Here is a 13,053-nt window from a genome sequence, read left to right as displayed (position 1 = left end):
GAAATGACTGTTACTACATTTCTATTGCATTCCATGTTGAAGAACTTTGTGTTGTTTCTATTTTAATGTACTTTTATTAAAGTTATTAAAATTAAGTTTAAATCACATTAAAAGCTTAATTTGTAATTATGAGTGAATGATGATGCATTTATATACCGTCACCGTCACTCACTGCCGCTCGCACGTGTTTTGCGCCTTAATTGACCATGATGGAGACTTAATTGACCATGATGGCTTTAATCGATTGCATCTCTTATCGACAATTAATCGATCATCGATTAATCGTTGACATCCCTACTTTGTAGTGAATGTTTTTAGACATAAACCACTCGGCTTCGAAGCAAAACTCTGAATGAGTGGATGCACGCTGTCGCCTTATATACCAGTGTGCACGGGGAGTGGCGCAGCATGCAAAATCCACTAGCCAATTTTCATTGGCGTTTTCTCTTGAAATCAGAGGTGATTGGGCTCCCAAGTAGACCCCAAAATGTCGTCACGATATAACTCGTAGTGACCGACAAATAGAGAACTGACTATCTTCAGAAAAGTTTACATGGCATTTTCTTTTCATCCTGCCTCTGTATAATGCATTTGAAGTAATGTTAATGTTCATGAGGGCTTCGCTGCTTTGTTTACAGCGATAACAAAGGAAACACTGTATTATTACTGTTCCATAAGTGCCACCTGCTGGCAGCGAGTGAAGTTGAATTTTCATTCAGCCAGTCTTTCCTAAAGCATCATTTCATTTGTATCTTTGATATCCAGTTGTGCTATTGTTTGTAATTTGTTTATTTGTTCTTATTTACTGACTGTTTACTTGTCTTTAACAATGTATGGAATTCATATTTGTTAGGCTAGTAGTTTTTATGGTTGTATCGAAATTAGAATCGAGAATTGTATCTAAAGGTTTGGTGTCATATACGCTTATTTATTAGAATAAAGATAACATGGGTCAAAGTGAAAATATTGGCAAGGCAAGTAAAAAGTTGAAAAAATCCTTGGAGTTGGGCTCTGTATTTGGCTTTTTTTTTCTCTCTCTCTTTTTAAATTCAGTTTACATTACATTGCTAAGTGAAATATTAATTAAAATACTTTGGCACCTTCAGAACATCTATAAAACAATAAATACTTTTTTTTCTTTTACAATAGAAAAGACAATTTCCTATATTTTGGAGTAATATTTTTCTCTGTTTTCGGCTTTTGATATTGCAGCTCGACAGTTTTTATTATTTTGGACGGCTATTGGAATTTCTATTGGATGATTAATTCTTTTGTTTTTCTAAAATGGACAAATGATGATACACTCAAAATATCCTGTTCAAGTAACTATTCATTTGCAACTATGGCAAAAAATGTGAGCCATTTGTCAGAGCTGTGACCTAGCTGACTGCTGCTAATATAGTGACAAATTCCTGGACTCTCCATATGATTTGATTCTCTTTTTGAACCACCAACATCTATATTTAATGCTGGCAAAAACATCCGAATTTAATAATGGAGGTGCACTAGACAGACACACAATGAGAACTAGGCACAGTACAGAAAAGGTCAAAACAAATGAGATACAGACTAGGCATGGGACGATAACCGGTTTTAAGGTATACCGCGGTTTGGAAAAGTCACGGTTTCAAAACCACTAAAATTTTCCGTTATACCGTTCCTGCGGTATGCGCAGTTTTTTTACGTGTCGTCAAAGACGGAAATTGCAGGACTCCCTCAGTTGTGTGCAGCGAAGAGCATAACGAGTCACACGACCCCTCCCCCTCCGGTTGGTGCGAGGCTGCGAGCAGCCAGAGAGTCACCTGTGTGTGGGATGGCCGAAGGAGGTGAATCCCTGGAACTTTTTCCCCCGTCGAAAAAGATGAAGTCTGCCGTATGGGAATTTTTCGGGTAACGTAGACTAACCATGTTCCGTACACAATGATGTTCCGTACAGATGAAGTTTTAGCACCGATTGCTAAATAAATACTTCCAGGTCGTACATAAACTACATATCTGTGTCATCTTCATTTCTCCCTCTTTCCCCCCCGATCAAGACGCAGGTTTAGGCTCACTTAAGTGACTGCATTTTTTTCATTTATAGGGATTTTTTTTTTTACAGAAAATAATGTATTTATGTTCTGATTATTGTTGAGCTGCAGGTTTTGGCCCACTTAAGTGCCTGCACTTAATTTAATTACGAAGAATTCAATTATTTATTTTAATTATTTAGCCTTTCATGTTTATAGAGTGTTCCAAAATGTTCTATGTTTCTTAAAAATAAAATGTATTGTGTTCAGTGGAAAAAAAAAGTTGTTGTTTTTTACCCAGACATTTAAAAATAACATATTTTAGAGCTGTAATCGCAAACCCTGATATTTTTATCTAAGGTTATCATACCGTCAGAATCTCATACCGGCCCATGCCTAATACAGACATTTTCATCCAGATTCGATTAGATTTCTCAGAGTGCCATTGTCAGATGAAAAACAGTAAGTCATTTGCCCTGTAAACAATACCAAAAACGATAATTGTGTTCCACTAGACAAATAACAACTTACGGGTTTGAAATGACACAATTTTGGTTGGGTGAACTATTCTTTTAAAGCGTTTCTCAAACTTTTCACCAAAAGCTCCACAAGTTCTGGGAATCAAGCCTTTAAGGTTTATTTGTGTGTTCTTTAAAGCTAGTTACACACCCCACTTCCTACACCTCTCCACATTTTTCTTCCGTTCGCTCGTCTAGTGCTCTACACCTCACGGTCTCAATTCTTTCATCTTCAACATCAATCAGGACAGAAATAGAGAAATCACACAAAGGCCAGTGACGGTAAAGGCACTTGAAATAGCCAGACAACCACACAGGAGAAATGTGCGTGTGTGTGTGTGCATGTCCATGTCCTAAGCCACTCTTGAGGATGTGGTGTAGACAATATAACCCAGGGAACGCAAACTACAGCCTGTTTATTAGCTTCCCTGTTTCTTCATCTGATGTTTCTGATCTAATTTCAGCTGCTGTTTTTGTGTAGAGTATTGGCAGTACTGAGTATTTTTTTTAGAAAACTATAATTTGTTATTGTTTATTATTGTACTTTTTGGGGGGAGGGGGAATTAATGAATGAATGAATGAATACACCCAGATGCCCATGTTGAGCATGTGGGTGTTTGAACAGCTAACTATATGGATGATCATAGGAAGGAAGTCACTCAGGAGGAATGTGATTACATTTCATGGTAAACAGTGGAACATGAGGAAATAGATCCTGTGCCCTTTTGCTGTGTACACACACACACACACACACACACACACAAACACAGCTCTAACCTTGACAAGGGAAGTATTTTTTATTTTATTTTTAAACAGGATGAGACAGTCACATAAGCTCCAATATAAAACATCTCTCCTGATGTGTAGGATCTCCTGAAAGGTAGGCAGCTTAATTGTGATGTCTTCTTAAAAGCTGTCTTGTGTGTTTTAAGTGTTGTTGATCAAGTTTTAAGAAATTTCATACTTTGCTGCACATGTCTGGTTCAAGGGTGTGCATGTGTGACTCAGTGCATACACATGAACTCATAGGTGCATGATAGTGAAATGACAGTTGCGCACTCACTTGTAAATTCCGCTTTACACAGTCACTTCCCCAGATGCTTAGATGGACATAGTTTATACTTCATTATGTACTTTATTATAGGAAGCCACACACACAGGCCCATAAAACCTTTTCCCAATCTCATATATATGCGCGCACACACACACACACACACAGTTAGGTCCATATATATTTGGACACAGGCACATTTTTTATTATTTTAACTGCTGACCAAAACATATTCAAGTTACAGTTATATAATGAATATGGGCTTAAAGTGCCCTGAAAATGGGGGGACTGTGTATGAAAATGGTTGTAATTCCTAGGCATTTTATATTTTTGTTCAACCCCTTGAATTAAAGCTTAAAGTCTGCACTTCAATTTCATCTTGATTGTTTTATTTTTTTATTTTATTCTGGTGGCATACGAAATTATGAAAATTGTGTCAAGTGTCCAAATATATATGGACCTAACTATTTATATATTTTCAGGGGCTCAAATGTAATTGGACAAATAAATGTAATCATAAATAAGATGTTAATTTTTTTAATATTTTGTTTAGAATCCTTTGCAGGCAAAGACTTCATTAAGTCTGGAACTCATGGACATCACCAAAGACTGGGTTTCTTCCTATGTGATGCTTTGCCAAGCCTTTACTGCAGCTGACTTCAGTTGTTGTCTGGTTGTGGGTCTTTCTGCCTTTAGTTTTATCTTCAGCAAGTGAAATGCATGCTCAGTCAGGTTGAGATCAAGAGGTTGACTTGTCCATTGCATTACAGAATATTCCACATATTTCCTTCAAAAACTCCTGGGTTGCTTTTGCTGTATGTTTTGGGTCATTGTCCATTTGTACGATGAAGCATGTTTCACAGATGATGTTGTATGCTTTGGATCATGAGCTGTTCCAAGCCTTCTCCATACTTCTTTCTTCCCATCATTCTGGTAAAGGTTGATCTTAATTTCAGCTGTCCAAAGAATGCTTTTCCAGAAGTGGTTTGGCTTTTTTAGATGTTTTTTATTTTGGCAAAGTCTAGTCTGGCCTAGTTTGCAGCTTGTGGTGAACCCTCTGTATTTGCTCTGGTGAAGTCTTCTCTTGATTGTAGACTTTGACAGTGGCACGTCTACCTCCTGGAGAGTGTTCTTCACTTGGCTGGTTGTTGTGGAAGGGTTTTTCTTTATAATGGGAAGGATGCTCTGATCATCCACCACTGTTGTCCTCCATGGACATCCAGGCCTTTTTATATTGCTGAGCTCACTAATGCATTCTTTTTTTCTCAGAATGTACCAAACTGTTGATTTGGCCCCTCCTAATGTTTGTTTTGTTTTTGAAGCCTAACAATTGTCTGTTTCACTTGTATGGAGAGATCCTTTGACCGCATGATGTGGGTTCACAGCAACAGCTTCCAAATGCAAATGGCACACTTCGAATCAACTCCAGACCTTTTACCTGCTTAATTGATGTAGAAATAATGAAGGAATAGCCTCTCTCTCTCTCTCTCTCTCTATATATATATATATGTATATATATAGATAGATAGATAGATAGATAGATATTAAAAAAGCAGATTGCCTTTGGGCTGATTCATAGCTATTTTTTCACAATCTGCAGGAAACAACCTTGTGTTTACAAGGTAATGGGTTGATAAAATGAGCACATTTGAGGAAGAGCTAATCAATGTGAGGTACATGGTATCAAGTTTTGTTTCAGACATTTCATGGCAAGTAAACTAGATATTCACAAGCAGAACAGTATTTTCATCTTTTGTTAGACATCAAGTTATGTCTGTGAAATAATTTATTACTTCAAGATGGACATTCTGATCACAAAGTCTGCACACATATTCTGCTAATTTATACAACCATCTGCAGAGACTCCTAAGCCTGAGTTTTTTTATTTTTTTTTATTATTCGTATTGATATTAGATAAAGCATCCTTTAAAGTGTGGTTGGTCACTTTACATGCTGGTCACATGGTCTGTTCTTTTCTAAGTGGGCAGTTCTTGGCCAGAATAAGTTGTAATGAGGACCAAACTTAATGCTGGTAATCAAACATTTGATAGTCTCCATTGACTTCCATAGTATTTTTCCCCTACTGTGGAAGTCAATGAGGAACAACAACTCTTTGGTTCTTCAAAATAACTTATTTTGTTTTCAACATAAGCAATAAACTTATACAGGTCCAAATACAGGTTTGGAACGACATGAGGGAGAGTAAATGATGACAACATTTTCATTTTTTGTTGAACTATTCCTTTAATACTGATAGTCATAGACAGTCACCCTGTAATCAGTGCAAACAGTGCAAACCTGTCAACAAACAATAAATAAATCCATCATTTCAGTGGAACAATCACAATTAAACAACCATTTCATTGCATGTGAAACATAACACTGAGGATGAGAAAGTGGCAAACAGGATATGACAGACTGTTTTCTGAATCCACTATGCACCCTCTCTCTCTCAATGGCATTTGTCCAGCAGTAGAGAGTGAATAAAAGAGGGGAAATTCATGCTGGGCATTTTGAGAGGTGCTTTATGATCCGTCTTCATCACATACACTCTGATCGCAGTGCGGTGCTGTGGGATGTTACTGTGCCTCTGCATATCTGAATCAAATGAATCCACGCTTCTGCATGCATTATTAAAGCTTAGCTGAGCCATGCGCTTTCACTTTATTCAGCTTCTACAAATCCAGTACTGTTATCACATCAACATAACACTCCATCATGCTTGTTACTTCTGACATGCTTAGGGTCTGGACCGCAAGCCGTACTTGTTGATTTCAGATCAGTTCTGCTCTGTCCACATGGATCAGTTTTTCAGACACAACCACAGATCTCAAGACCCAAATACAGACCAATACCAGATACCAATACCAAGAACCAAACCAGTACTAGATCCCATAAGACTCAGAGCAATACCTGACCCAGACACAGCCCCCTCATAAGCCAGTGCCCAATCTGTATCCAAGCTGTCCTTTTCCACACAAAAAACCCTGGACCAGTGGCTAAACCCTGGTTCTGAACTGGGTTTAGCCTCAAAACCTTGCAAGTCTTGAACAAGGGAACCTTTGATTTCAGTGGACAGAACTTCCATAGCTCCCAAGTCGGTGAGTGAGTTCTGCCCCCGGCCAAGCACTGGCTCCAGTTCCAGCACCAGCCCTAGTTGAAAGAGGTACAAGACTCAGACTCCTTAAGGACAAGATGTTGACCAATACCAGACCCTCTAAGAGCCAAACCAATAACATATCCCTTAAGAATCAGACCAATACTAGATCCCTCTAAGGTTAGATATGGACCATTTCCAGTGACCAGTTAGTGATCCTCTTAGTCCCATACCACAACAGATCCAATGAGATCAAGCCCAATCCCAGTCCCTACTAAGACCCATACCAAAACCAATACCAGATCCCTTATGACTCAGACAGATTCGAGACCATTTACACCCATACAGTTCCTTTAAAATCCATACCAATTCCTGACCCTATAAGACCCATACCCAAACAAATATCAGAGCTCCCAAGACTCAGACAGATTACAGACCCTCTTGCAAGCATACAATACAGATCCCCTAAGATCCAGACAAACTCCAGACCCCCTAAAACCCATTCCCAAACCAATACCAGAGCCTCAGAGACTCAGACAGATTCTGGAACCTCTTACTCCCAGACAATACAGATCCCTTTAGATCCAGGTCAACTCCAGCCCCCCTAAGACCCATACCTAAACCAATACCAAGACTCCGACCAGTACTAGACCCCTCAAGGCCCAGATATAGACCTATCCCAGACCAATTAGAGACTCCTTAAGACCCAAATCAATTTACGATCTCTCAAGACCCTGATATAGACCAAATTCTAAACTCTTGAGGCCCAGAAACATAGACAACAACCTAACCACAACCTTGTCTACAACCCAACCTAACACCTGTCTTGGGTCTTGAAAATTCCCACCAGTAAATGCTAGGAATAAACTGTGACCTACCTTGCCTGAGACCAAAAGCAAAGACCACGATCCAAACCAAGACTTTGTTTTTATACCAAGTCCAAGGCCATGTTTATGTGATCCTATGTTTCATGACCAAGACCCCAAGATCAAGATTCTGGCCAGAAGGTTGTCAGCTGCTAAAGATAGATGGACAAAGACATTGGATAACATGAATTTAAGCTTCAAACTCCTATGGAAAAAGGTTGGCAAGCTAAAAGTGTGATAGTGGAATACCACAGTTATCTGTCTTTTCTTTTTGTTATCTCTGCTTCTCTTTGGATCTCTTTTAGTGAAAGTGTATTTTTGGGTTAGAAAGTCTGGAAGTCGAACCCATTAATTTCACACAAGGCCACAGTGACAGAGACCCACATATTGATTTGTCTTTGTGTTTGTTGTCTGCTCAACATTGTTGTAATTGCTCTGTGTAGGGGAACAGAATCGTTTAGGGGATCAAAATCAATACCACAAAATTACCAGAGTACCAAAGTATCTGTCTGTCTCCCTATCTATCCGTCTGTCTTCATCCCTGAGCAGTTATGAACAAGATTTCAGAGTTCTGTTGCTGCACAGGTTAGTAACTCTAAGGGACATTCCAGGAACATTGTAAAAGTATGATTTACTGGTTGCAGTAATGTTGCACTGCAGTTTGGTTAGCACAGGCTTGTGCAGTACTTTATCTACAGTCCCATGATAGCTGTGGTTAAATCCAGTCACATGGATCTCATGGTTTAAACATGGTTCACTAGTGTTATTTTGTGGTGAGCAGTGGTGATGTAATGCTGATGTAATGTTGTCAGGCTGTTTTGTGTTTTTGACGCTTTCAGCACATTTCAGGGAGGTAGAGGGTAATTAGATCCAAATGAGGCCATTATGTAGAGATTGATTACAACGGAGGTTACATGTGCTGCTGGATGTCTGCACAAGACTCATACACACTGCTGCAGCGAGCCATGATAACACACTGTCCTTGAGCAAGACCGGGCACTGTGAAATTTAAGGTAGATGAATAGCATGCTTGGAGGTGTGTGTGTGAGTGTGTAATCATTTAGACATGCATGAGTATTTTGTGATTTAACTCTGGGGTTTGGCATATGATTATACCAACGCTTTGCAGGTTTGCTGTGTGTGCGTATGTTTGTGTGTTAAGACATAAATTACTAAAAAATAACATCGGCAGCATTTACCTGACTTCAAATCTCTCTCAAATGTCTGTTTGATTTCTCTGTATTGTTGGTTGTTGGTGTGCTGTACAGAAATGACTCTTGTGAGAACTATTAGAAAGAATGATGAATGGCCACATTTATGAACACAAATAGGCCTGTTGCAATTATGTGATGGCAATCAAATAATGATAATCCAAATAAGATTTTTTTTTTTTTGTTATTTGTTTGTGTTATATAAAAAAAATTATAACTCTCCCTTGGACCTTTTCTCAGATGATTTATGTTTGTGCATTATGAATGCAACCTACTTCTGTCTGTCTGTCTGCCTGTCTGCCTGTGTCTGTCTGTCTGCATATTTCAGTCTGTTTGTATGCTTGTCTCTCTGTCTGTCTGTCTGTCTGTCTGTCTGTCTGTCTATCTATCTATCTATCTATCTATCTATATGTCTGTCTGTCTCTCTGTCTGCCTGCCTATTTAAGTCTGTTTGTATGTTTGACTGTCTATTGTCTGTCTGTCCTGTCTGTTTTTCTGTCTGTCTGTCTTCATGCATGTCTATCAGTCTGTCTATCTAGCTGTCTATCAGCTCGTCTGCTGGTTTGGTTGTCTATCTTTCTGTCTTGTATGTCTGTCTATCATCTGTCACTCTGTCTGTCTGTCTGTCAGATTTCCATGACTTTCAGTTCTGTTAACTGTTATGAAATGTCTCCATTCCTGTACAATACAGACAACTGGCTTCTCTTTCACTTGTTTCTTTAAAATTGCAAAAATAATTTTTAACAAGATCTTAAGGCATCTGAATCATTTCGTTTCCAATCCATAATGTATCCTAGATTGAAGGATTCAACATTTACAGTCCCATCTGTATGATATTCTGAATATAAGACCAGCATTTGCATATTCACATGAAATTCTAAAACAGGAAGAACAGAAGAGAGAAATGATGAGAGGGAACGAAAGAAAGAGGGAGAGAGAGTTGAGGGGAGGGGCTGTTGTAACAGATGCTCTCTAATTTAAAGCTGGAATGTGTGTGTCACTGGCGAGCGGGGCTGTGAAGAATAAATGAGAGAGAGAGAAGAATAGAGTAGAGTTGTGTTATACAGCTTGCCCTAGCTGTATTGATTTGGATGCCAGAGACTGCGATAGAGAGAGAGAGAGAGAGAAGTGTAGCCACTTTTTCAGATGGTCTCTCCTACCTGAAACGCAAACATACTGCGGTTACAGGAAAGAGAACTGGACAGTGTCTATCTGCGAAAGAGTGAAATAAACAAGAGAAGAACTGCAGATGCCCAACTCTGCTTGGAAAAAGACTGTGTGTGAAAGGCAGAGGCAAGCAGCAAGAAATTATGTGAGGGATAAAAAAGACAGACGCGGACCCTCGTGTTTGGACCGGTGGGACCTGGATTGCAGAAAGGAAATTCTGCAGGATTCATTGCTGATTTTAACCCGCAACACTGCTTCTGAACAGATTTGTTGCGGTTTCTGAAGTACAGAAGACAGAAACTGTGTTTTGGATGCTGAATAATATATCACGTGATTTATTTATGTGCTATGAATTAGTGGTGTGATTTGATTGGTCTTGCGGACTTTGCCTTTGGATTCATTTTGTACACAAATTGAAAGGTAGAAACTGGAAACTAATGGAAAAGACAAGAGACTAACATCAGAGAAGGTATAAGGGGAGGAGACGGCTTGTGACAAAATGAATGGAAGAATTTTCTACTTACAGTATGGTGGCCGTAGAAATAGAAATCCCACTTTTCTATTAGAAGAACCAGACACCTTTTTTATAGAGGCATCGGCTGCTTATTTACTCTTGAACATGCATTAGCTGGACCAGCCTGAAAAATACAGTTTTAGTTTGGGCTAAAGATTTATTTGATGTTATTATATTTTGTAATTTTAACGAAAAAATTTGTGTTTCAAGTTAATGTGAGGTTTAATGTTCAAAGGATTTACCAAGATGGCCACCAATTAAACTAGAGTGACAGTCGCACTCAAGACTATTTTGTAACTAAATTCAGTCTAGTAATGATATTTTCAGTCGTTTTTGTGTGTGGGTGGCGAGAATGAAGCTCTTTATGCTTTGTTCTGCACTGGCCCCGCCCCCTGCCACACCTTCTCTTCACGCCTTGGCCCCGCCCCCTTCTGATCATGCAAGTGCTGCAGATTGTTAAGGAGCTGGTGTCGCCCTCTCGCCGCCGCGCCAGTAGCCGATTTGCAGGTGTGTATGTGAAACTGTACAAAAGAGTGTACGTTTGTATGTGTTTGGAGTAACTGAGTCTGACAATATCTTGAAAAGCTTGCGGTTATTTTAGTGGTTTCGCTTTAGTGTATTTGAAAAAGTTGTGTATGTCTGTGTGGATAAGAGGGAAGTCAAGGACAAAGTAAAGACATCTATTTATAAAAGCCGCTTTGTTCTTTTAAAATGTACTCACCTTCATGTTGTTCCTAACTCGCATTATTTTCTTTCTTCTGTAGAACACAAAATTTGCTGTTCTTTTAAAAAAAAAAACACACATTGTTCGCCAAGACTGATATATTGGTCAATATTTGTCAATTATTTTCAAATTATCAGCATTGCACAATACGTTTTTCTGTTTGGCTGAAAGGTGTCTGAAGTGGGGCAGTTTTTATTAATTAGAATATGATTTACTAATTTGTTCCATCGGTTTACTAAATTGTGCGACGATTTACAAATCCGTTCCTTCGTTTTAAGTAATTTGTGCGCTCAATATAATAATTTGTTCCCTTGTTTTTTAGTTAATTGTGCACACAAAATAATAACTTATGCTCTTGTTTTAAGTAAATTGTGCGTAGGAAAGAATAATTTGTTCTACTTCCTGTCCACTTTCTCAATACAGTTTAAAATGATTTCATGCAACGCTGCAAGGCTTTTGAGAATGTCTCTATAACTCATTGCCAACTCAAAATAAAACACAATTAAATTGTCCCTGTCCATAACATAGCAGCAACTGGAAGTCGAACAAATTATTATATTGAGCAAAAGATTTACTTAAACCGAGGAAACGAATTAGGAAATTGTGTGCACGATTTACTTTTTTTCCCCTGCATGTCATGTGTGGGTCTCTGTATTAAAGGGGTCATATGATGCTTTTTTAAAGATCATTATTTTGTGTATTTGGTGTAACAGAATATGTTGCCATGCTTTAATGTTCAAAAAACACATTATTTTTCAAATACTGTACATTATTGTAGGTCCTCTATGCCCCGCCTCTCTCAAACACTTCGTTTGCTACAAAGTCCCGCGGGATTATGCAAATATTTCCACATAGTGGGGTAGATATGTGGGGGCGTGTTAGAATGAGCCGTTTTAGGGGGGCGTGGCAGAGTCTTAACTTTGATAAAGAATATCTCTTTGGTTTTGAGACTTTAGTCTTTGCAACTTCAGGGATCTTATCTATGCACAATCAGCTTGTAACACTCCAAAGAGAAAGGAAAACTTGAAATCGCATCATATGACCCCTTTAAACAATGAAAGTAAGCAATAAATGAAAAGAAGTGTCTTAGTGTTTACCTTTCTATTATTAGTTATATAAAGGCAAATTCTATAATACTTTCTAATATACATTAATAAGCAATTATATAAATTAAGTGAATCTTTGAATCTCAGTTTTAATTACACAAACCTTGTGAAACCTTTAGGTAATCCTCCTGTTAAATCCTCAGAAGTGTGCATGTGTAGATTGCAGAAAAGCATGTACTCTGTATTACAGTCCATCTGGGTGATTAGGGGTTATGCGCAATAGACTTCTGTATTCGTTAAATTGGTTTCATTGCTTCCGGTTCAAGAGTTTTGCATATGGTTCATTAAATGTGAAGCTGTTTTACTCACGATGCCTTCAAAGTAGATACAAAGATGATCATTGTCCATCACATATGAGGATTGATATCTAAAAGATTTGTATTTTTATTCATTTCACTAATATTTAGATATAAAAATTGAATAAAACGTCTACATTAAAAACAGCTAGCTAGTTTAACTGTTTACCTTAAAAGTCCATAGATATCGCCATTATTTAATGTGGCTGTTAACACGTTCTCTGCAAGTGGAAGCAATGAGACCTGTTTTCCGGGTTTGGTCAGGAGGCGTCCGACATATACCCTATTGGAAGACAAGAGAGTTTGGCTATCACTGGATATTTATGAGTACTTGAAATCCTTGATTTCAAACTAAGCTATGCTATATCATTGCCTGTTATGGCATATTAATGGCATTATGTATGTAAAATTACTGTTACCGATATCATCCATATATTGGCCAACAGGAACAGATCGAAATTTACGTCATTATTTGTTGAAAATCTTCCCCTGCC

The 13,053-nt window shown here is 38.3% G+C and overlaps 1 protein-coding gene across 3 annotated transcripts in view; it reads left to right on the top strand.

Annotated features, from left to right (window-relative positions):
* Window positions 1-13,053, top strand: part of usp6nl (USP6 N-terminal like) — a 63,821-nt gene that overhangs the window by 12,506 nt on the left and 38,262 nt on the right. Inside the window, exon 1 of one of the 3 annotated variants that reach the window (XM_016538705.1) lies at window positions 10,610-10,940. The exons of 1 other annotated variant lie outside the window; for it this stretch is intronic. In XM_016538705.1, the coding sequence (XP_016394191.1) occupies window positions 10,871-10,940 (70 nt within the window). In that variant the 5' untranslated portion in view covers window positions 10,610-10,870. Of the gene's footprint in view, window positions 1-10,609; window positions 10,941-13,053 lie in introns of those variants that run through there. One more of the 3 variants, XM_016538704.1, reaches the window with a different exon arrangement.

This window comes from Sinocyclocheilus rhinocerous, unplaced genomic scaffold, assembly GCF_001515625.1.
Source record: "Sinocyclocheilus rhinocerous isolate Xijiao unplaced genomic scaffold, SAMN03320098_v1.1 scaffold307, whole genome shotgun sequence".
Classification (NCBI taxonomy): domain Eukaryota; kingdom Metazoa; phylum Chordata; class Actinopteri; order Cypriniformes; family Cyprinidae; genus Sinocyclocheilus; species Sinocyclocheilus rhinocerous.
This window is presented reverse-complemented; position numbering and strand designations above follow the sequence as displayed.